The 26119-nt window shown below is 41.2% G+C and overlaps 1 protein-coding gene across 7 annotated transcripts in view; it reads right to left on the bottom strand.

The window, feature by feature from the left end:
• The window catches only part of TLN2 (talin 2), a 502016-nt gene that overhangs the window by 160862 nt on the left and 315035 nt on the right, over positions 1-26119 (bottom strand). For all 7 annotated transcript variants that reach the window (XM_044925074.2, XM_044925075.2, XM_044925072.2 and 4 more), the window contains 7 exons: positions 24901-24964; positions 23795-23899; positions 9277-9432; positions 6178-6279; positions 5097-5173; positions 2140-2320; positions 1120-1233 (listed from right to left, as the gene is read on the bottom strand). In XM_044925074.2, coding sequence (XP_044781009.2) covers positions 1120-1233; positions 2140-2320; positions 5097-5173; positions 6178-6279; positions 9277-9432; positions 23795-23899; positions 24901-24964 — 799 coding nt within the window. The remainder of the gene's footprint in view (positions 1-1119; positions 1234-2139; positions 2321-5096; positions 5174-6177; positions 6280-9276; positions 9433-23794; positions 23900-24900; positions 24965-26119) is intronic.

The raw sequence follows: 26119 nt of genomic DNA, 5'->3' as shown, positions 1-26119 counted from the left end.
CCCCTTTTTAGCCTCTGGATGACTCTGAGGTTTGCTCGAGTGTGAGAACCACCGGGATTAACAACAAATCCAGCTAATACTCACTGGGCTTGCACTGTGTTAGGTGCGGGGCTAAGAACTTTGTGAAGTAAAAGTGAAAGGTGCTCAGTCGACTCTTTGTGACCCCATGGACTATACAGTGAGAACAGTATAGAGAACAGTACAGAGACTATACAGTCCATGGAATTCTCCAGGCCAGAAAACTGGAGTGAGCAGCTGTTCCCTTCTCCAGGGGATCTTTCCAACCCAGGGATTGAATCCAGGTCTCCCACATTGCAGGCAGATTCTTTACCAGCTGAGCCACAAGGGAAGCCCACACACAAGGGAAGAACTTTTTTTCGTGATTGTGTTGTCAACCCTCACAACAGCTCTTCTCAGGGATAACAAAGTGGACCTTAGAGAGAGTAAGTTGCCCAGAACGACATAGCCACTGAGCCGTAGGCCTGGAATGTGGGCCCCACTTGAGTCTAAGTTCTTAGCTTAAAGGGGTACTGCCAATAGCCTGTAGCATTTTATGATTCTTTCTTCCTGTGCTAAGTGCTAAACTGCTTCAGTCATGTCCAATTCTTTGTGACCCTATGGACTATAGCCCTCCAGGCTCCTCAGTCCATGGGAATCTCTAGGCAAGTATACTGGAGTGGGGATCTTCCCAACCCAGGGATCAAATCAGTATCTTTTATGTCTCCTGCATTGCAGGTGGGTTCTTTACCACTAGTACCCTCTTCCTTGGGTGCAGCTTAAAGACAGGGACTCCATCTCTTAAAAAAAATATGGATTGGCACCTCACCCAGCTGGAGACAGAGATTCACCTCACTGAATCTAGCCAGAGTACAGAATCCCATTTTCTGTGAGGGCAGAGACATCAAATAAAAATGCTGAACTTCCCTGGTGGTCTAGTGGCTGACTCCATGCTCCCAAGGCTGGGGGCCTGGGTTCAATCCTTGGTCAGGGAAACAGATCCCACAGGCCACAACTAAAGATCCCATGTGCTGCAATTAAGACTGGCACAGCCAAATAAATAAATATTTAAAAAAAGAAAATATTCTTAAAAAAAAAAAAAAAGTGCTGAATGACCCTCACCATATCCTGGCCGAGAGGTGGCAGGGAGTCGAGCTCGCTGAGGTCATCCTGGGCCTGCTGGACAGCATGCATGCTCGTGTTGATGGTCCCCATGAGGGCCTGCTGGGCTGAGGTCTGCAAAGGTAGGTAACACAGGGGTCACACCATGCTCCTGGCCTGGCAACAGAGCCTCTACATAAGCAAGGAAATTGGATCTGGGATCAAGACACAGCGGTCCAGAGTACCTCTCAACAAACTGCCTGAACCACCTCCTATTTCAACTGGGGCTGGAAATAGGTATTGTAATACATGAATAGAATACTAAATAGGGGTGTTTGCAATAGAGTGATTATAATCAGCAGAGTGTAGAGAGTGTAATTAGCTGACAAGAAGGCTCAGAAAGAGTCCCCTGCTGGGAGCTCAGGGGCCCCAACCCTTGAGTATTCAAAACAGAAGTTCCCCTGCACAGGAATCATGTGGGTGTTAGATTTGAATTCTTGGTAAGTAAATAAAGATTTCACCCAAACCTACAATACAGTCAACATGCTTCTTCAGTCAAATCACTTCTGGGCTTTCAGGCTCTTCTGCTTTCAAAAAGTTCTTGTCCCAAAGCATGAGATTCCAGATAGACTCAGTCAGGCAGACGAGCACAGTGCAAGAAACCAATGATGTGCTCCGGGGGTGTATGGAGTGGAACGGATTTGGACTACTTCTGAGCCTCTCTGAGGGGTACTGGGCTGATGAGCAAGTGGGCGAGCAGGGTCCTAGCCCTCACTCACAAACCACGTGGAGAGGCCGCTGGCTCTTGTCCAGCCCTTGAGGACACCTGTAGTCCTAGACAGAGCACTGCCAGAGCCACCCATTTAAAAGAAAACACACTGGGAACTGGGCATTTGGGACTGCAGAGCTGAAGAACCAGGGTGCAGACAGGAAGTAGCAAGAGTGGGGATAACACACACAACCCATCACCAGGCTGGAATTGCTCCCTGGACACCAGGGGCAGCCTAGTGATGCGCAGGGCAAGGCCCCCGGGAGCCTCACCAGCGGGGGCATGTGGCCGCGGTGCATCTGCCCAACCATGACCTGCTGCTGTGGGGAGGGCATGCTGCCAACATTGAAGGTCTCAGGCCCGCTGGAGCCAGAGCGCATTACAGCTGGCAGCGCCACCGAACCATGCTCCACCTTCCCGGTGCGATTGAACTGCTGCTGCAGGATGGTGGACCTGCGGGGAACAGAAGCTTTGGTCACTGCGAGGTGGCCGCTCACATGGAGTGTCATGTCACCTGCTACCACAGGCGTCAGCAGTGTTCATGCTCCATGCTATGACCACCAATTTAAGAGAGGCAAATACAGACAGAATCATGAATGAGGTAACAGCACTCAAATGCTCAGCAGAACCCTGAGATGAATGAATCCTTTTATATAATCAGTACTGTAATTAATTGCTGGCTTTATGCTATTAGCTGTTCAGAAAGACACAGAAAACAATGACGTTCTAGGCCTAAGTGAATGTTCTGGATACAGTGATGTAGTATTTGGTAAATTCTACCTGAAATAGCATTCATTCAACACAAATCTACTGCATGCCAGGTTCTATTCTAAGCCCTGGGGACAGAGATCAGTAATCCTGTCCCCAGGGTTTGAAGGAAGTTTGAAGGAAGAAATGTGGAAATGAACTTCACATCTCCCTCAGCTTAGCTCTCCTTCCCCAGGTGGAAAGCCACTGACCACAGAGGATGTTTCAACACCTGTGGAGCCTTGATGACTGGCTGACCTTGGTACCTCGTCCAAATGATGTCAACTTAAGTCTGGGAAGACTCCCAGAGCATCTAGTAAAAAAAAATTTTCAAGTTTTTACCTCTTGATATTTTCCTGGAATGAGAGGTGAGTGCAAAGGACTTTGAGCACATGAGGGTAAGAATCTGATAACCAAGAGGACAAACCCACAGGGAATGTGGGAGAGTCTGTGTTGGGGGGTGGGGAGGGAGTGGGGCAGAGTTGGTGAGTAGCTGTGTTAAGGCACAGGAGCCTCTGTCCCAGGATTCTGGAACCATCACAGTGCACTTCCTGTTGCCCAGGGCAAAGGTTGTGAGTCAAGTTAGGGTACCAATCGACAGGTATCCATGCAGGGACATTAACATCTGCAGAGGAACGGGCACTAGAGAGGGTGTATCTAAGGCTCCTCTCAGAGCTCAGCTGCATTCCAAGATCTCAGCCAATGTCTAATTCAGGGAGAAGTGAAAGATCTCGTGATGAGGATCTCCCTGGACTGTGATGCCCTCTGCAGTGGGGAGGGGCTGCAGTGGCGCCAGGCAGGGGAGGGTCCCAGCACTTAGGGCACAGACACTTCTGAGCTTCTCCTAGGAGAAGTTCAAGTGCAGTGGAATCCTGTGAAATGCACAGCTGACCCTATTAGGAAGCACTAGCTTACTAACATTCATCTGATGGTCATTAATAACTCCAAGAAATTCAAGTCTTTTGCCAGAGGGTACCAAACAGTACTTGAAATGCAGTACATCAAATTTGGCTCCAAGTTGTATACTGCTGCTGCTACTGCTGCTAAGTCGCTTCAGTCGTGTCTGACTCTGTGCGACCCCAGAGACGGCAGCCCACCAGGCTCCCCCGTCCCTGGGATTCTCCAGGCAAGAACACTGGAGTGGGTTGCCATTTCCTTCTCCAATGCATGAAAGTGAAAAGTGAAAGTGAAGTTGCTCAGTCGTGTCCGACTCTTAGCAACCCCGTGGACTGCAGCCTACCAGCCTCCTCCATCCATGGGATTTTCCAGGCAAAAGTACTGGAGTGGGGTGCCATTGCCTTCTCCAAAGTTGTATACTAATAGGGGACAAATAGAGAAACACTTTCAAGGGGATTACGATGCAAACTGTGAGAAAGTGGTACACAGCAGCCAAGGTGGAGAAAGTGACTACAACTGGGCAAGTTCAAGATGCTGCCCTAGGACAGCGCCCTAGAGGAGATGTCGCAGACCTGAATCCGAGTCCTGGCTCGGCCCCAGTGTGCATCTCAAGTGACCTCCAGGAGATTCAGATTCCTCATCCACGGTCTGAGGATGACAAGATCTAGCCTACCTCTGCCATGGGGGATGTTGCTGGGCTCAAGTAAGACAGCAAGATGGACACACACAGTATAGACAAGAGAAACTGTCGCTACAATGCTCTGCGAACATCAAGGGAGTGGGTGAACAGGCTTCTCAACAGGTCTTGCCTATTCCTAAATTTTAATAAATCTCAGTTTCCTCATTCACAAAATGGGGCTAAATTGAGACTGCTCTAAATTTAAAATAATGATAAAAATAGCAAATATGTATTACAATCAAGAGATTGCTTAATGTGCTTTATTTGTTTTATAAGCATTATTAAGAACTCAAGCATCAAAATCAACTTATGAGGTAGTACTATCAATCATTATTCTCATTTTTTAGATGAGATGAAGGAGACAGAGAAAACTCATAATGCCCCCAGGGCCACACATTGAAAAACAGACCCCAGATTGAAACCTAGTAACTCTGGCTCCAGAGTCCCTGTTTTTACCATTTCCTTTTGCTATCTCATGACATGTGTATCAAGCATGGCAGTAACTAGTGTCTCATAAACAAAAACTCCCCTACTGGGTAGGTCCCTAGCCCAAAAGATACAGAACTGAACTCACTCTCCAGGCTTTGATGATAATGATGCAGTTTATGAGATTTAAATCAGAAATTCAAAGTGGGACATGAAGGCTTACCATGTCTAAAGATGGAATTAAGTACCACATGGTCTTCCGTGTCTCCCTGAAATCCCCAGCCACCCTCACTCCAACAGGACACCCTCAACAGTGATGACAATGGTCTGGGGACCACACTTTGAGAAGCAAGACTCATCTATCTCATCCATTATCACCTCCTCCACGGAAAGGACTTCAGGGCAACCGGCCCAGAGTTGGCCTAGGAAACCTGCCCATGCTGGGAGAAGGCAGTTACCCCTGATCTTAAATACACTTACTTTTTAGGGGAGACAGATTCTTCTAACATAGTTGACTCCTCATCGCCCTCCAGTCCAAATCTATCTTTACTTTGTTTCTGAGGTAAAACAAGACAAACGTGAAAGTTAGCAGGTCTTGACACAAGATCCTTTTAAGGAGGCCTTTTAAAATGAGCCACATAAGCAGGTACGTTAAGGTTGACCCCAAATACCTTGTATGGGATATTTAATAAGTGATAGGTGAATAAAATCAATAGTTATAATGAAAAAGAAATGTAATATTTAATATATATATATAATGCCTTTTGTATATATTATTGCACAGACAATTTCATATAGTTAAAATTAAGACACTAATACTCTGCTGCTGCCGCTGCTGCTAAGTCACTTCAGTCGTGTCCGACTCTGTGCGACCCCATAGACGGCAGCCCACCAGGCTCCCCCGTCCCTGGGATTCTCCAGGCAAGAACACTGGAGTTGCCATTTCCTTCTCCAATGCAGGAAAGTGAAAAGGGAAAGTGAAGTCGCTGAGTCGTGTCCGACTCTTAGCGACCCCATAGACTGAAGCCTACCAGGCTCCTACATCCATGGGATTTTCCAGGCAAGAGTACTGGAGTGGGGTGCCATTGCCTTCTCCGAATACTCTACTAAAACTTGGCTATTTCAGCGGGTGGTATCTTGAAACCTTAGGAAAGGTTATTTTATGTACCACTATGGCATATAACACCCTCCCCCTCATTAAAACTGGATGAGAGAGAAAGAAAAAAAATGAAAGAAAATCTTTAGGCCCTCAACCCCGTTTCTAGAGAGGAAAAGGTAACAACTATCTAGAGAGGAAGATGCTGAGGGGTGAGCTGGGCTCATTCATTAGCTAAGTGATACACTTGCTCACTGCCTGGCAGTCAGTGACACAAATGTGAGCTGCTGCAAAATCAGAAATGGATACGCGCTCAAAGACTGCACACTCCAGCAATCTTAATGCTAAAGATTCCATTAGCACATCAAGTACTTTACATGAGCTTTTTATTTTCCAGGTAGCTACACCATCTAAACTGAGACTTTTAAATAAAAAGTGCTGTCTAATCTGCACAGTATGAAATACCTTTTTGAGGATGATGTCAATGTAGCCTGCAATCAGCTGGGATATTTGCTCTCCTTCAGTGGTCTGTACGGAGTAGTAGCTTTCCTGATACTCCCCAAAATCCTAGGGGGGAAGAACTCACGTTAGAAATACAGTCACATCACCAGTTTCAAAGGTGAGGGGGTCCAATCTTGCAACAAGTTCTGGCATAGATTCACTTGTTCTTGCTCATCTCCCCTAAATATAACACCCTAAAATGTACTCAATAAACAATGGAAAGGCTCTGAAACCTGGAAAGTTGTATTGACTGGTGACCTCAGTATTCGAGCAACCACAATCTGATGAGTTCTCGAGTTTTATTTCATATCCCACATTTCCAAGGCTGGGTGCTGGAGATGCCTGAAACTTGGAACCTCCAACAGGAAGGTTATGAAAGTCTGTTCTCTCTGGCCAAGGGACCAGGAGATGGGAGGCCCAACAAAGACCTAATTGGGAGCCTCAAGCAGCTTCACAGCTGAGTTGCTCATGGGCGGCTGCAAAGCAGTGAAAGCCTGGCCATCCCAGGCCCTTCTCCACAACCCAGGCAGGCAGGTGGTCTGACCACTCTGCAGCAGTGGCCACAGTGAAGCCCTGTGTCTCCCTCCCCTCCACTCACCTTCTGTGTTCCTAAGAAAGGTCACCTGTTAATAGTAGGTGGCCATAGGAATTACTTTATTCCCTCATAGACAGCACTAGCAGGCTTTGAGCAGGAACCCAGCAATGTCAGAAGAACACGGCAATCCAGAACATTGCCAGGGCTCAGAAAATAAATTTCCATTGCCAACTCAAGTCCACAGAAGTATGCCAGAACACTGGACTATACACCAGACCTAAACAAGGTGACTGTCTACGAAAACAGAGATTTAAAGAAGATCCTAATATAAAATCCATAGCATCTAGGATATAATTAAAAATCACTATGCATGTCAAGAACCAAGATGAATACGATGTAAGAAAAAAAAAAAAGATAATCAACTGATGCCAATACTGAAATGAATCAGATGTTGGAATCATCTGGTAAGAATTTTTAAATTTTGAATCATAAAAAATGTTTCAACAATTACAAAATCTCCTGAAACAAATGAAAACAAGAGGCTTAACAAAGAAATTTAAGTCATAAAAAAGAACCAGACTGAAATTTGCAAATAAAAAAATGCCATAATCGAAGTAAAAAACTCATGGGATAGATAAAATAGTACTGTGGAAATGACAAAGAACAGAACCAGTCAGCTTGAAAATAGACTGATAAAATTTAGTCAAGTGAAACAACAGAAAACAGGCAAAACAAAAGAGAGCTTCAGGGATCTGCAGGACAATTTAAAAAGGTCCTAATATCCATATCATCAGAAACACAGAAGGAGAGTAGAGCCTCCCACTGTTGGACCAAAATATATACATACATTATATATATATATAAAGAAACAATGACTGAAAACTTATAAAAATTAGTGAATGACATAAGCCTACAAATTCAAGAAACTAAGCAAACCCTACAACAGAATAAGCCTAAGAAATCCACACCAAGAACTTGTGAAAACTGGAGAAAGACAATCTTCAAAACATTCATAGAAAAGCAGCATGTTACCTATAAATGAACACCAACACGATGCCAGAAAGTTTCTATGTTGAAACGGCAGAGGCCAGAGAGAAGTGGAATGATATTTTTCAAGTGCTAAAAGAACTGAGAATCTCAAATTCTGTATCTGGCAAAATTAATCTTCATGAATGAAGGGAAAACTCTGTCAGCTAAAGGAAAACTAAAGAATTTGTTGCTAGCAGATTTACCTTTAAAGAATGGCTTAAGAAAAACTCTCTGAACACAAAGAAAATGAAAACAAAAGAAAACTGGGAACTTTAGAAAGAGAAAGAGCAATGAGATGGATAAAAACAGAAGTAAATTATATCCTTCACCTCATGCGTTTTCTTCAATCTTATGTGGATGAAGCAAAAGTAATACCATCTCATGTAGTGGTCAATGTATAATATATAGAAGAAATACTTAAACAATTATACTCAAAAAGCATGGCAGGTAAGTAGACCTAAATGGAAGGAAGGTATGTTTTCTGAAGATTCCTCCCAACTGGCAAGAGTCAATGCTCAAATTAGATAACTAATATTCCCACCAAGGCCCCTTCTTGATACCTTTTTTCTGATGCTCTGATGTAAGATCTTGCCTAGATGCAGATGTTTCAAGTGTTCATGAGAGCCGGAGAATAGTACCATCTAGGAGTTCTGAAGAAACTGACAAATTTCAACACTTTCTGATTCTCTTATGGCTCAATACACACTACAAAATAATTGCACTACTGATTTTCGTATATCAGTGTGGCTGGCTATAGTGAGGGCCACACGGTATACTCTGCTAAAAGCAGATACTGAGGTTGGGAGGGAGAATTCAGAAGTTTAAAGGTCTGGAACAAACACACATCCTCCCGACATTCAGTGTATTTCACTTTGGGCATTTTGTTATCATCGTCTCATTTGACTCCGGTAACTCTGAGAAACAGGTATTACTATTCCCATTTCACAACCAAGGACGTTAAAGCTCAGAGAGGAGAAGTAACTTGAGCAAAGGCAAAGAACTGGGAAGGAAAGCTGATTTTGAACACCACCCCACAGTCTGTGCTATTTCCACTGTACAGCATGTCTCTTCATAGGCAGGCTGGGAAAACACAGCTTGGCAAGATGCCACAATTCTTAAGAGCTTATTTAGAAATTTCTAAAACTAGAGATGAGAAGCATCCCTACGGCCTCACAGCATCATCAAATTGCTTTTTAGGCTATACTAGGGATGGCATCAGAACCACAGAAGACCGAGAATCATCCTTGACTGGCTCTTTCTAATTAAGGAACTCAGACCGCCCTAGAGGACCAGAGATAAAGAGGTGGCTAAGGCGACCCAGAGCTCAGACATCTCCCTCACTTCTAGACCAGTGACTGCCCCCACTCCCTGCCCTAGGGACCCCCACCATCTGTCCCTCTCCAAGGCCAGGGAAGCCCAGTAGGCTTGTCTTGTTTCCCCTGCCCCATGGTATCACCCAGAATATGCTAGCCCACTCATTGCCTTCAGCCAGTCCCTACCAGTGTGAAGCTCTTGGGTGAGGCTGCCCAGCGCTTGACCGTGGTCAGTGGCCACTCCTGCAACACTTCCTTGGTCTTTTCATCCACACGCATCACTGAGTCCTTTGTGATCCCCAGCAGGCGAGGCACCAGCTTGTTCTTCCCTTTCATCTTTTCCTGAAACAGGAGGTACAAAGAATCAGTGCTCTTCCTCTGAATACATCTGATTTTTCCAAGTCATCAGTGATTTTGTGATTTTTTACCTGCGGTCAACTTACATCACTGTTTCAAAATAGGCGGGGCTGTTGGAAAATCAAGAGTTTTTTAAAGACTAGATAAATGACTCGTAAATTAAAGGGATGGAAGCTAAAACAGAGCTATCAGAAGACTGGAAGGATCCACAGAAACTGGAAAGATCCACAAGTTTTCTCTGCAGAGAGATACTGTCCAGAAGGTCAGGCTGCTCCAAAAACAGAGATTGTGAGAAAAAACATATCCAGAGAAAAAGAAGTTAAACTGAACTCCCAGTAGCCACCTCAGTGAGTAACACAAAAAGGTTAATATAGAATTTAAATATGGCACTTCAGCTATTTAGAATTAACTAAAATTGCCAGAGTAGTTATCTTCTCATTACTAAGCACAGATTTTTTTTTAAAAATATTCCCTGAAATATATTTCCATCTGGAGGCTTGGGTTTTGTTATTTTTAATGTGTATCTATGGACTCAAAATAGTTTGATTGGTTTTAATAAGTTTTTAAAGAAATAGTTATCATACCTATTAAAATAATTTTTTAAAATAATAATTCCTACCTCATTTCATGCAAAGATGAGCACAATAAAGGACAGAAATGGTATGGATCTAACAGAAGCAGAAGATATTAAGAAGAGGTGGCAAGAATATACAGAAGAACTATACAAAAAAGATCGTCATGACCTAGATAACCATTATGATGTGATCACTCACCTAAAGCCAGATATCCTGGAATGCATAGTCAAGTGGGCCTTAGGAAGCATCACTATGAACAAAGCCAGTGGAGGTGATAGAATTCCAGTTGAGCTATTTCAAATCCTAAAAGATGATGCTGTGAAAGTGTTACACTCAATATGCCAGCAAACCTGGAAAACTCAGCAGTGGTCACAGGATTGGAAAAGCTCAGTTTTCATTCCAAATCCAAAGAAAGGCAATGCCAAAGAATGCTCAAACTAAAGCACAATTGCATTCATCTCACACGCTAGCAAAGTAATGCTCAAAATTCTCCAAGCCAGGCTTCAACAGTACCATGAACTTCCAGATGTTCAAGCTGGTTTTAGAAAAGGCAGAGGAACCAGAGATCAAAATGCCAACATCTGCTGCATCATCGAAAAAGAAAGAGAGTTCCAGAAAAACATCTATTTCTGTTTTATTGACTATGCCAAAGCCTTTGACCGTGTGGATCACAACAAACTGTGGAAAATTCTGAAAGAGATGGAAATACCAGACCACCTGACCTGCCTTCTGAGAAATCACTGAGCAAGTCAAGAAGCAGCAGTTAGAACTGGACGTGAAACAACAGACTGGTTCCAAATAGGAAAAAGAGTACGTCAAGGCTGTATATTGTCACCCTGCTTATTTAACTTATATGCAGAGTACATCATGAGAAACGCTGGGCTGGATGAAGCACAAGCTGGAATCAAGACTGCCAAGAGAAATATCAGTAACCTCAGATACACAGATGACACCATTATGGCAGAAAGTAAAGAAGAACTAAAGAGCCTCTTGATGAAAGTGAAAGAGAAGAGTGAAAAAGTTGGCTTAAAACTCAACATTCAGAAAACTAAGATCATGGCATCTGGTCCCATCACTTCATGGCAAATAGATGGGGAAACAATGGAAACAGTGACAGACTTTATTTTGGGGGGCTCCAAAATCACTGCAGATGGTGACCACAGACATTAAATTAAAAGACGCTTGCTCCTTGGAAGAAAAGCTATGACCAACCTAGACAGCATATTAAAAAGCAGAGACACTACTTTGCCAACAAAGGTTTGTCTACTCAAAGCTATGGTTTTTGCAGTAGTCATGTGTGGATGTGAGAGCTGGACTATAAGGAAAGCTGAGCACTGAAGAATTGGTGCTTTTGAACTGTGGTGTTGGAGGAGACTCTTGAGAGTCCCTTGAACAGCAAGGAGATCCAAGCAGTCCATCCCAAAGGAAATCAGTCCTGAATATTCATTGGAAGAACTGATGCTGAAGCTGAAACTCCAGTACTTTGGCCACGTGATGCGAAGAACTGACTCAGTAGAAAGGACCCTGATACTGGGAGAGATTGAAGGCGGGAGGAGAAGGGGACAACAGAGGATGAGATGGTTGGATGGCATCACTAATGTGATGGACATGAGTTTGAGTAGGCTCCGGGAGTTGATGAATGACAGGGAAGCCTAGCATGCTGTAGTCCATGGGGTCTCAAAGAGCCAGACACGACTGAGCAACTGAACTGAACTGACCTCATACTCATGATACAGCAAATTCAAGATAGGCTAATAATTTAGAAAGAATATACAGTTGGATATTTTTGTGATTCCAGCGGGGGATGGGGTGGGATGTGGAAATGTATAGCACAAATGCCAAATAAAGGAAAAGATTAAAAGCTTTAACTATAAAATAGATGGACTTTGATATATGTTTTTTGAAAAAAGAGAGAAATGAAAGAAAGAGACCTCACCATAAAAAATTAAAAGGCAAATGAGTGGTGAATAAATATTTACAACTAATAGGATGATAAAATATTTCATATGCTTTATATGTCACAGGTTATCATAAATCAAACATATGTAGCAAAGAACATGATCAGAAAATGTTTAAAATTATAAAATAACTAGTTAATAAGCCATAAGAAGAAATCAGATAAATTTTCATGTATATATAATAGTTTATCTTTTACAAAATTAATGCTCAATTAAAGAAGGTATGAAAGAGGACCACTATTGATGGTGATTTAAAACAGCAAAACCTTTATGGAAGAAAATTCATTAACGATTCAAAGCTTTAAAAATGTTCCTACTTTTAGTCCAACTTGCTTTTAGAAACTTATTAAAAAAGAAGTTACAAATGTGTATAAAGATAACAAAGCAAGAAGGCTTAGCTTGAGTTTTTCAGAGCAAAAAAATACAAATAACCCAAAATGTCAACTATAAGAGATTTGATAATTATGATATTCCAAACAGAAGACTACTCTACAATGGTGCATAATCATGCTCAGTCGTGTTCGACTCTTTGTAACCCCATAGACAGTAGCCCTCCAGGATCTTCCCTCCATGAAATTTTCCTGACAAAAAATACTGGAATGGGTTGCAACTTCCTCCGCCAGGGGATCTTCCTGACCTAGGCATTGAACCTGTGTCTCCTGCCTTGGCAGGTGTATTCTTTACCACTGAGCCACCTGGGAATCCCTACTCTAAAACTATTACAAATCATAGTACAGGAAAACAACTGGATTCATGATAATAAATTATTCACAATAAAAAAAGTTTGTACAGCATGATCCTATGAAATAAAATTTTAAACATTTTTTTTTTTTTTTTTTTTTAGAAAATTCACTACATGAGGAAATGGTAGCAATGATCATCTCACATGATTTGTATTATTGTCCTGTGCCTTTCCTTACTCCAAAAATTTAACTTAAAACACATTTCTAGTGGTCAGGAAAAAACAAACTTTTCAAAATTATTTGCAAAAATCTAGCAATTCCCACAGCACCACTACAAAAGCAATATGCATACAAATTAGCACAAAGTGTACAAGTATACATGGATGTGTATGCAAGGACAGGTACTTAAACCAGTAGTGTGACCGATGCTTAATAAATATTATCATTAGTTTTCAGAGCCTCCCTCAAATGTTGCCATCATCAGCACCATCAACTTCCCCACCTTGAAATGAAGGGGCCAGCAATGATAATAAGTGATAAAGCCAGGATTAGAACACAGGTCTGAGTACAAAAACATCTCTGACTTTAAAAGAGACTGTCTACCAGTTTACTACTTCTGAGGGAAACAATTAGAGAAAATGCAAAAGTACCCCTCCCAGTTTCTGAGGGCGGTTCACAAACCATCAGACAGAGAAGGTCACGGCACACCTCCAGCTTCCTCCCAAGAGGAGAAGACAAAGGCAGTAGGAATCTGAGTGGGTGTCTGAGAAGGGGAATATAGCACTGTAAGAACCTCTGAGTCCTTAGGGAAAACTCAGGGACGAGTCAGATCCTTTGTAGAGAGGCTAGTTCCACCAGGGGTGAAATCAGTGCAGGGTGGACCATGCCCGTCAGCATCACTTGGCTTCAGGAGCCACCGGTTTAGTCATACAGGGTTGGCACCAGCCCAGCTGCCGGGCCTAGGAAGGAGATCAGAAATAAAATATGGTTTGCAGCTGTTGCCTTCCTGCTCTCAAATCTGCACCTCCCCAGTGAGGGGCTTTGGGGTGAGGCAACACAGGATCCTGATGGATTGCCCTGACTCCCGAGATCATTCTGGTCTGGGAGAGGAAACCACAGTGAACGAGCAAACAGCTTACAGTGGGCATTCCAGTTCAAGTTCATAACTGGGGGTGGGGGAAGAGGGTATAAAAGAAACTCAGAAAATACTGTCCCTCAGCAACAGGGACCACCATCAAGGGACACAATTATTTTGAGTCTACCCGCAAAATGTAGAGCAGCTGGGGAAAGTTAAAACAGCAAGGGGCTTGGCTCTGTGCTAGTGATATAAGGGCTCCCCCAAGAGAGGATCTGCCTTAGAACCTTAGTGGCAGACCTACATAATAGGAGAAGGTCCAGAGGCAATAAGGTTCCCCCTTCTTCCCTAAATCTAGAATCTCAGTCCATCCCACATGTCTCCTCTCCAGTTTTCCAACTACAGACACCAGTATCCTTTTATCTCTGGGAGAAGACAGCAGGCTAGGCAGGATCCAGTGAAGACCCAACTCTTTTGTGCACAGACACATGTAGACTCTGGTTGCGATTCTGTGAGCTACCTAGCAACTTCTATCTTGAGGCAATCCTCATCAGGTTGGTTTTGTTCTGAGATGTCGAGCTTGCATAACTTAAAGGCAGGAGAAGGTACGTATTCTACCAAGGAGAGGTAGGATCCACTAATAACCCCAGCCTTTCTTCATTCAGGGGCTTCCCAAGTGCTGCGGAGGGAAAGAAGTGGCTTGCAATGCAGGAGCCGTAGGTTTGATCCCTGGTTCAGGAAGATTCCCTAGGGAAGGAAATGACAATCCACTTCAGTGTTCTTGCCTGGAGAATCCCATGGACAGAAAAGCCTGGCAGGCTACAGTCCAGAGTGTTGCAGAGAGTCAGACGGGACTGAGAATGCACATGATCCTCTTCCAAGCACCTCTTAGCCGTTACTGAGGATTCAGTCCTGGCAGCTGGCTGTGATTAAGTCTGCTTAGCCTTGGGCTCTTCTTGCAGGTGTGTGTACTGGCTGATTTCTTACATCACCTGTGCCTTACATCAGGTTCAGACTGGGGTGGAGGGATGCCAGTGGGCTAAGCTGTGGGCATGCTTTGGCTCTAAGCCTGACTCCAACGTGGCCTAAGTCCGTGAGCCTGCTGTGCTCACCAGAGTTCTACAGTGGCTTCCTGCCAAAGCGCTGCCTTGGTGCTTCGCTGTGTCATCAGTATGCTTTTCTTTTTTAATCTTTTAGGCACATGGCAGAGAGGGATGGCTGCTCAAAAGCAAAATGGTGTTAAAGACTCTGTTCATTAGCGGTTTCTCTCCCTAAAAACAACTGGCAATTCATTTTGATTTAATTCATGATTCTGAGATGCTTTGAATGCCTTCTGTGATGCTCTTATAGTTCAGAGAGAAGAGGGTCAGCTCCCCAGGTTTCTCACCTCAAAGCTCTGGTTGTGGTTGCAAGGAAAGTTAAAGGCAAATTTATAAATCGGAAGGTTTATACAAAGATTTCTTGCAAAGAAACAAGATCTTTTGCAAGTCATGGGAAATGCCTTACTGTTCCTTACGGGATTTTGAAAAACTTATCAAGATAAATTGCAAAAGATTTCAATGAAAGAGGAAGACTGCAGATGCTTACAGCTCCCATCCATTGAAATCATTTGTACAACGTCTCCTTTTCTATATTATTTCCTTTAAACCTCATAAAAAGTCAATGTCCTAGGTTAATAAACTGAAGTTTAGAAATGAAAGTAAAGTAACTTATGGAAGGTCAAACTATGTGCAAAGCCAGAATTTGAAACCCAGGTCTTCTTTCAGAGTGTATGTTCTTAGCCACTGAGAACACTGTCACGTAACAGGCTCATGAGAGTCATCCTCCCTATTGGGGCCAGCAAACTACGACAGGTACTAAAGCCAGTTTTCTGCCCCATCACCCCCCAGTTTTTTTGGCCTGAGAGCTAAGAGTAAATTTTCTATTTCTACAGAGTTGAAAGAGATTCAAAAGAGCAATAATACTTCATGAAAAGTGAAAACATTATATTTCATAGTCCATAAATAAAACTTTACAAGAACATAACCAAGCTCATTTATTTACATATTGCCTAGTGCTTCTGGGCTACAAGCACAGAGAGGAGGAGCACAGCCAGCAAGGTCGAAGACATCGGCTATCTGGCCCTTTATTAAAAAAGGTTTCTAGCCCCTGCTCGGTATCATGATTCTAAAAGCCAATTAAAAGTTGGAGGACTCAGGGGCCAGGAATTAGGAGGCTGTAAGAAGGGCTAAGGAGTTGGCTAACCTAAAATTTACTAAATATCCCTACCTTCCAGCTACTACATTTATTTACATACATTATCTCACTTAATCTTCATTAGAGCTCTGTGATGACCTAGAGGGGTGGGATGGAGGGGATTTATGTTAATATTCAGCAAAAACTAATACAACATTTTAAAGCAATTATTCTCCAATTAAAACAACAACAACAACAATAAATGGGGAAAAAAGACCTGTCAGATTCTTCATCTGAACCTGTCAATGCACTACTTAAAATGAAAAAGAATTATAATTCCCATTTTTCACATGAAGAAACTGAGGTTTAAGAAGGTTAAAGATGTCTCTCCAAGTCATGAGTTTCTGATATTTCTCACAGAGACAATATTATATCAAGAATTCTAGGCCAATCTTCCCAGCTCCAACACCCAAGCACTTTCTATTATAACAATACAAAATATAGCATGAAGTACAGCTGACCCTTGAGCCACATGGGTCTGAACTAGGTTAGTCTACTTTTTTTCAAAAGTTAATTCTATAGAACTACATGATCCATGTTTGTTGAATCTACAAATGGGGGCAAAATATTCACCAATATAGAAGGAGATATGATGGAAGTATCTATAAACATATCAAACTTGTTCTCTCACAATATATATATATGATTGATCTGAAGGCTGTGTGGTATAATTGTGTTCAATATCAATATCTACATTTTATAAATTATAATTTCATTGAGTTTTTTAATTTAGAATTCCAAATAGCCTATTCAAGTAATGAATGAATCACTCACTTTTAACTTACTTCTTAAATTATGCCAATGAACTTCCTTCAAGATTTAATGGTATGTTCAAATTGAGGACCTAGAGAAATCTGTTATTTATGCCATTAAAACACATTCTACCCCTTATCCAAACAATTTTGTGTGTATGTCTGCCATTCTGTGTGTGATCTCTTTTTACCATATATTCTAAATGGTTGCACATGGTTATACATACACACACATGGGTTATTTCATGTTTTTGACATATGTCATGTAAATTTACTTGATCTATTCACTGAATTTAAAATAAATCTAAAAATTTAAAATGACTTTGTATATTGTTATAACATGTACAAGTGTCTGCACACTGAAAATTACAAAATGTTGAAAGAAATCAAAGAGGATCTAATACCACGTTCATAGACTGAAAAACTCAACATAGTAAAGTTATCAATTCTCCCCCAATTGATCTATAATTTCGATGCAATGCCCATCAAAATCCCAGCTAAGTTTTTTGTGTGTGAATACAGACAAGGTTTTTCTAACATGATCATGGAAAGGAAAAGGATCTAAAGTAGCTAAAACAATTCTGAAAAAGAAGAAAAAAGTGAAAGGAATCATTCAGGTTGAAGTTAAGGCATACTATACAGTTAAAGTGATCAGGACAGTGTGATATCAGCAGAAGGACAGATACGCAAATCAGCAAAACAGATTAGGGCACCCAGAAATAGATCCACAGCAATATATTCAAATTAATTTGACAAGGATACAGAAGCAATATAATGGGGAAAACACCTTTCAACAAACAGTACTGGGGCAACTGGACATCCACAGGTCAAAAATGAACTTTGATCTAAAACCTTCACACTTTATACAAAAACTCAAAATGGACCAAGGACATAAATGCAAAACCATAAAGTATTTAGAAGTAAACATGGGAGAAAATCTTTGGTGCCTAGAGTTAGAGCTCTTTTTACATTTTTCTAATGTATTATTTGAGTTTTTCTGCTTTTAAAGTTTTATTTATTTACTTAGTTTGGCTGCAATGGGTCTCCGTTACTTTGTGTGGTCTTTTCTAGGTGCAGCCAGTGGAGGCTGCTCTCTGGTTGCAGTGTGCGGGCTTCTCATTGCAGGGCCTTCTGTGGACAGCTCTAGGGCATGTGGACCTCAGTAGGTGCAGCTTGTGGCTCTAGAGTGTGGGCTCAGTAGATGTGAAACATGGGCTTAGCTGCCTGATGGTATGTTGGATCTTAGTTCCTGGACCAGGGATCGAATCTGTGTCCCCTGCATTGGGAGGCAAATTCTTAACCACTGGATCACCAAGGGAAGTACCAGACAGAAACTCTTAGATGTAACACTTAAAACAAGATTCATAAAAAGGAAAACAATGATAAAACACTTGTCATCTAAATTAAGAATGTGTATTCAAGCCTGGCATGCTGCAGTCCCGGCAGTTGCAAAGAGTCGGACATGACTTAGTGACTGACTAAACATCAACAAAATTCTGTGAGAGATCTTGTCAAGGAGATAAAAACACAGCTACAGACCATGAAAAAATATTTGCAAATCACATTCAATGAAGGACTTGGATCCAGAATATATAAAGAACCCTTAAAACTCAACAGTAAGAAAAAAAAAAAATCTAACTAGAAAACTGGCCAAAAAAACTATGAACAGACATTTCACTGAAGGGGATACACAGATGACAAATAAGCACAGGAAAAGATGTTCAAAGTCATTAGCCATTAGGGAAATGCAAAATATAACTGTAATAAGATTTCATAAAACATATCAGAAAGGTAAAATTTAAAAAAAAATGATAACACCACATGCTGGAGAGGATGATAAGAAACTGGATCACTCATATTTTGCTGGTAAGAGTGTAAAATGGTATAGTCACTCTGGAAAATAGTCTGGCTGTTTATTATAATGCTTAATGTGTTCTTACCATATGGCTCAGCAATTGTACTCTTGGGCATTTATCCCAATGAAATGAACACTTCATTCACACCAAAATCTATACACAAATATTTATAGCAGCTTAGTTCATAATAGCCACAAACTAGAAACAACCCAAATGTCCTTCAGAGATGAATGACCAGACAAACTGCTACTTCCATACTACGGGGTACTATTCAGCACTAAAAAGCGATGGGGCTATTGATGTACATTATGACTTGGACAGATCTTGAGGGATTTCTACTAAATGAAAAAAAGAAGTCAAAAATTTATGTATTGTATGATTCCATTTATGTGGTACTCTTGAAATAACAACATTATTGAGACAGAAAAGAAATTAGAGGTTGCTACTGGGTAAAGAGACCAGGGGAAGGGAGCAGGGTGTGAGGAGAAGCAGGAAGGGGTGGGAGGTGTCTGTGGCCTTAAAGGGTAGCACAAGGTATTCTCGATGGATTAGAGTTCAATATCTTGACTACAGTGGTGGTAACACAAATCTACACTTGTGAGAAAACTGCATGGAGCTAAACACACACACATGAGTACATACAGAACACAAGATCTGATTAAGGTCTATGAACTGTAGGTACCAAGGCGATTGCCTGGTTGTGACATTGTACTACTGACATGTTACCATTGAGGGAAAACTGATGAAAAGAGAACTCTCAGCATCTTTATAATTTTTAAAATGCTGCTGCTGCTGCTGCTAAGTCGCTTCAGTCGTGTCCGACTCTGTGCGACCCCATAGACAGCAGCCCACCAGGCTTCCCCATCCCTGGGATTCCCTAGGCAAGAACACTGCAGTGGGTTGCCATTTCCTTCTCCAATGCATGAAAGTGAAAAGTGAAAGTGAAGTCGCTCAGTCGTGTCCGACTCTTCGCGACCCCATGGAATGCAGCCCACCAGGCTCCTCTGTCCATGGGATTTTTCTAGACAAAAGTACTGGAGTGGGGTGCCATTGCTATTGAGATATAATTCTCATAGCATACAATTCACCCATTTAAAGTATCTGATTCAGTGGATTTTGGTATCTTTATAGATATGTGTGACTATCACCATGGTCAATTTTAAAATATGTTCATCACCTAAAAAAAATTCCTGTACCATTAGTTATTACTCACCTATGTTCCATGATCCCACCCCACTCTTAAGCAACCATTAATCTGCCTTCTGTTTCTATGGATTTGCCTTTTCTGGACATTCTATACCAAAGAACTCTTGTCATAGGATTTTTTTGTTTTTCTTGTGAAGAAATCTTCCTTCATTTCACATACCAGTTCCAAAATTCATCCATGCTGTAGTATGAAGCAGTACGTTTCATTTCATTTTATGACCAATTAATATTTCACCTCATAGATGTATGACTTTTTGTTCATCCATTCATCAAATGATGAATATGTTATTTCTACCTTTTGGCTAAATGCAGCTATATACTTTCATGTACAAATTTTTCTGTGAATATATGCTTTGAATTCTCTTAGGCATATATACCCAGGAGTAGAACTGCTGGGTCATATGGCATCTCTATGTTGAACATTTGAGGAACTGCCAGACTGTTTTCTAAGGTGACTGCGCCTTTCCTACCAGCAGTATATGAGGACTCCAGTTTCCCTACATCTTTACCCATACTGGTTACTCTGACTTTTTGATTCTCTGCATTATTTTTCCAAGTTCCTGTGAATCTATGGTTATTTCAAATAGTTAAAAATATGATTCAAATAGTTAAAAATATTATATCTTTGCTAAAAGATGAACAAACATAGCAAATATTAATAATAATTTTTCTTCATTTCCTAAAGATATGTGTTTAAAAATTTTTGTTTACATATTACCACACTTCCTAGAATGCACAAAATAATGTTAAAGGGTAACTTGCTCTGATCTCAATTTCTGTAAGTTACTCTTTAGCACTTCTCTGTTGAGTAGAATACTGGTGATAGGTTTAAAACATTTTATCTTATTGAGGAAGTATATTTGTATTCTATAATTTTACAGAAATTTGTATAATGAATAGTTGAATTTTATCAAACACCTTAGAAGTTTTATTTAAAATGATCACATGATGCCATCTTTTCTAATTTTCTGTAGATATAGCTGATTCAGAATATTATATAAGTTTAAGGTGTGTAGTATAATGATTTGATATATGTAAATATTGAGAAAAGATTACCACAGAATGTTAAGCCATCCATTACTCCACATAATTACCTCTTTTTAGCTGTTATGAAAGCATTTTAAGTGAAAATATTGAAAGCAACATAGGAAAAGCAACAGATAATACACAAGGAATTCCCGTAAGACTATCTACTGATTTCTCAGCCAAAACTCTGCAGGCCAAAAGAGAGTGGCACAATATACTGAAAGTGATAAAAGAGAAAAACCTACAATCAAGAATACTCTACCCAGCAAGGTTCTCACTAACATTTGATGAATAAATCAAAAGCTTTACAGGTAAGAAAAAGCTAAAAGAATTCAGTACCACCAAACCAGCTTTACGACAAATGCTAAAGGATCTTTTCTAGGTGGAAAAGAAAAGTCCACAACTAAAAAGAAGGAAGTTACAACGAAAAAGCTCACTGGTAAAGGCAAATATACAATAAAAGTAGGAAATCATCCACATACAACTAGTAAGGAGGATAAAAGACAAAAGTAGTAAAACCATCTGTATCCACAATAAGCAGTTAAGGGATACACAAACAAGTAAATGTAAAATACAATATCAAAAACAGTAATCATGAGGACAGAAGAGTACAAATGCAGAGGATCTAAAGTGTATTTGTAATTAAGAGATTAGTAACTTAAAACAAGTAGGTATATACATACGCTGCTATACAAAAACCTCATGGTAAGTACAAGACAAAAATCTGTAATAGATATACACCGACAAAAAAAGAAAAAGGAATCCAAACCCAACACAAAAGATAGTCATCAAATCAGAAGAGAACAAAATAAGAAAGGGGAAAAAACAAATCCAAAACAACTACTGAAATGGCAATAGAAATATGAAAAGTGAAAGTCGCTCAGTCATGTCCAACTCTTTCCAACCCCATGGACTATACAGTCCGTGGAATTCTCCAGGCCAGAATACTGGAGTGGGTAGCCTTTCCCTTCTCCAGGGGATCTTCCCAATCCAGGGATCGAACCCAGGTCTCCCACATTGCAGGCGGATTCTTTACCAGCTGAGCCACAAGGGAAGCCCAATAGAAATATACATATTGGTAATTAGCTTAAATGAAAACAGACTAAATGCTCTGACCAAAAGACACCAAACAGCTGAATGGATACAAAAACAGGACCTGTATATACGCCACCTACAAGAGACTCATTTCAGATCCAGAAAGTGAAAGTGAAGTCGCTCAGTCGTGTCCAACTCTTTGCGACCCCATGGACTGTAGCCTATCAGGCTCCTCTGTCCATGGGATTTTCCAGGCAAGAGTGGGCTTCCCTGGCGGCTCAGATCCAGAGATACATACAAATTGAAAGTGAGGAAATGGAAAAAGGTATTCCTTGCAAATGGAAATCAAAAGAAAGCCAGAGTAGCAACACTTAGACAAAATAGACTTTGAAGTCAAGAATCTTACAAGAGGCAAAGGACACTACATAATGATCAAAGGATCAATCCAAGAAAAAAATATAACAAATTGTAAATATATATGCACCCCAATATAGGAGCACCTCAGTATAAAACACAAATGTTAACAGGCATGAAAAAAGGAGAAATTGACAATGACACAATAACACACGGGGAGTTCAGCACCACACTTATATCAATGGACAGTTCATTCAGACAGAGAAATCAATAAGGAAACACAGCCCTTAAATGACACATTAGACCAGATGGACTTAACTTGATATTTACAGAGCATTCCATCCAAAAGCAATAGATAACACATTCTTTTCAAGTACACATGGAACCTTCTCCAGGATAGATCATATGCTGGGCAGGATGTAAAAATGAGGAAGTTACTGGAAGAGTTTCCTTGTCAACTCAAGAACACACTCTCTGCTTGTTCATAAACTGAATTTCAAAGACCCATCTCTGTCCTAGGTTGGAAGGCCAGCAATTTGCAAGAAAAAACAGATCTGAAGGGCACAGAAAATCTGCAAACCCATCTGCTGCTGCTAAGTCACTTCAGTCGTGTCTGACTCTGTGCGACCCCATAGATGGCAGCCCACCAGACTCCCCGGTCCCTGGGATTCTCCAGGCAAGAACACTGGAGTGGGTTGCCATTTCCTTCTCCAATGCACGAGAGTGAAATCGATCAGTTGTGTCCAACTCTTAGCGACCCCATGGACTGCAATCTACCAGGCTCCTCTGTCCATGGGATTTTCCAGGCAAGAGTACTGGAGTGGGGTGCCATTGCCTTCTCCGAGCAAATCCATCTAACAGGATACAAATTAAGTACCATTAAGTTTGTGGTCAACAAACTTCCTAGTCCAGGGCACTCCTGATAACGTAAGTGAAACATTCTTAGGAAAAAGCACTAGCAAGTAAAAGTAAAGGCACTCCTTTGGGGACTTAACAGTAGTGACAGAGAGCAGAGCCAAGACACAGCTGTTCTGAGAGCCTGAGGGCAGCCAGGCTCACTCACCAGCCTCATAGCTAACTTAATGTCTGTCCCACTGCTCAACTCAGGGCCCTACTGCCAAGATGCTGCATGTGCAAATGCTAGGGGTCTGGGGACTACCCCTAGACTCTTGAGAGTCTCTTGGACTGCAAGGAGATCAAACCAGTCAATCTTAAAGGAGATCAACACTGAATATTCATTGGAAGGACTGATGCTGAAGCTAAAGCTCTAATACTTTGGCTACCTCATGCGAAGAGCCAACTCATTGGAAAAGACCACGAGATCCTGGGAAAGATAGAAAGCAGGAGAAGGGGACTACAGAGGATGAGATGGTTGGAGGGCATTACTGACTCAATGGACATGAATTTGAGCATGCTCTGGGAAATGCTGAAGGACAGGGAAGCCTGGCGTGCTGCAGTCTATGGGGTCGCAAAGGGACAAGACTGAGCAAGTAAGCAACAACAAAAAAGGGACTACTGCCAAGCTTATCAGTGAACGCTTTTAACAAAAGAAGTGGTAAAGATAAACGCTCCCTCCACCACACCCAACTCACCTTCACCAGGAAGAAGGACACCCCATATGTCCGAAGGGACCGGGCCAATTTGACATACTTGACTTTGGCTTCTATTTCGCTCATCTCTCCACAGTTCTTGTGCTCCTACAAAAGTGACAGAGGCAGGGACCAGTTACCGCAGCTCTGAGCACAGGTGGACTTAGTGAGAGCTACTACTTCACACGGCATCTATTTATTTGTAGATGCACGTCCCTGCTGCCCAAGGGTCAGAGCACACAGAAAGCACTAATGCAAGGCTTCTTAACTAGAATGTGAGCCCAAATTCCCTGTAGATTTTGCATTATAGGAACAATTCATGCATGTGCAGCGTGACAAGAACAGGGGCCGTAACTGTAACCTAATTTTCAAAGCACTCTAGGTTTCAAGAGGTTCAGGACCAACATTTTAAACGAGGACTAGAAAAATGTTATTGTCCTGGGAGAGCTATCATTCTAATATACAGGCAAAAGACAAAAATTTCCAAATAGCATGACATATAAAATCCTGGACATCTCAGTGTGCGGAAACAATACTGGATTAAAAACTATGTATTATACACATGAAATTTATCTCTTTCAATTTATATTTATATTTCAATGCCAAAGAAGACTTTGATATTTTGGATTCACTGGAGTGAGTGTTTCTTGGCAAAGTTGACGACAAAGCTTTTCTTACTGGTTGCCTAGAATAGATAACTCTCTGAATTTTAGAATAAATCTGGATTTTAAAAAGACACCAGTTCCCAGATTCTGAGGTGCAAAAACAAATCTCAGGATTAAAAAAAAGCTCCTTGTAGCTTCTTCCTTGGTACATTTTAATGGAAAATCACCTTGTTTCAATGCTTCAAAGATAATGTCTTTGAAATTAAATGTATGCACATTTTTCTCAGAAGGGCTAAGTAACCTTTAGCAAGAAGGTATGGATTAAGATAATAAATCTGCCCAAAGTAGAACTGTCAGCTCCTTTCCTCCTGAGTCACTAATCATTTATTATATAAGTGGAGTACATGCACGGGGTCTGAAGCTTTTATGTACACGGCCCCTCTCAGACTAATAAATGAGGACAGGAAGTGAGGAGAATAACAAAGCTCTGACCATTCCCAATACCTGAAATATTCTCTTTTCAGCTCCTCTCTGCTTGATGTATTCTTTGGGCAGGAATTCTTTTAGACTGAGAGAGAGAGAGAGTAAAAAAGGTAAGGCATTTAATCATACTCTATGATGAGAAGGAAAGAAAAAGAGACCTTTCATAAAACTCACATTTAAGTCCCTAACTCTCAGTATTTTATGGTATAATTAATAACAGACGGCCACATCCCACAATGCACTTAAGTAGAACAGAAATATAAAAACTAGTCTGATAAAAGGGTCAAACTATTATAACATAGTTCAAGAAGAAAGAATGTCCTGAAATATTGTAAAGTAACAAAGCAAAGCACCCTAGGGCGTATAGTATGCTAGCTTTTGGGGAAAAAGGAGGAGAATATCCATTTTATACTTTTAATATGTATTTTTAAAACATTAGAAGGGTAATTCTAGTACAAATAGAAATGATTCTTCATGGAAAGAAAGAAAAAACACGGAGAAGGGAACATGGATGGATATTAAACCTTTGATTTTTCCTTATACTGTAGTCTTCACTTTAGAACCAAAAGAAATCACAAAGAGGGTAAAATGCAACACCTAAAACTCTAAGCAAATTGAAACAAATGAACCGAACAGTGTTTGATAGAGCCTAACTTTGAAAAATAGTTTTTGACTATATCCACCCCAATGAGATATATCTTTAATATAAAATGTGCCACAGTAGACTTGTTAAATCATTATGTTTAAACTACTATCTACTCTCATCCTAAATATATACACAAATACATATACTGTAAAATTAGTATATTACATTATATAAGTTCAGTTCAGTCGCTCAGTCGTGTCCAACTCTTTGCGACCCCATGAATCGCAGCACGCCAGGCCTCCCTGTCCATCACCAACTCCCGGAGTTCACTCAGACTCACATCCATCGAGTCAGTGATGCCATCCAGCCATCTCATCCTCTGTCGTCCCCTTCTCCTCCTGCCCCCAATCCCTCCCAGCATCAGAGTCTTTTCCAATGAGTCAACTCTTCGCATGAGGTGGCCAAAGTACTGGAGTTTCACCTTTAGCATCATTCCTTCCAAAGAAATCCCAGGGTTGATCTCCTTCAGAATGGACTGGTTGGATCTCCCTGCAGTCCAAGGGACTCTCAAGAGTCTTCTCCAACACCACACTTCAAAAGCATCAATTCTTCGGTGCTCAGCCTTCTTCACAGTCCAACTCTCACATCCATACA

The sequence above is a fragment of the Bubalus bubalis genome, chromosome 11, assembly GCF_019923935.1.
Source record: "Bubalus bubalis isolate 160015118507 breed Murrah chromosome 11, NDDB_SH_1, whole genome shotgun sequence".
Taxonomy (NCBI): Eukaryota; Metazoa; Chordata; class Mammalia; order Artiodactyla; family Bovidae; genus Bubalus; species Bubalus bubalis.
Note: the sequence above shows the minus strand (reverse complement) of the source record. Positions and strands in the feature narration are given on the sequence as shown.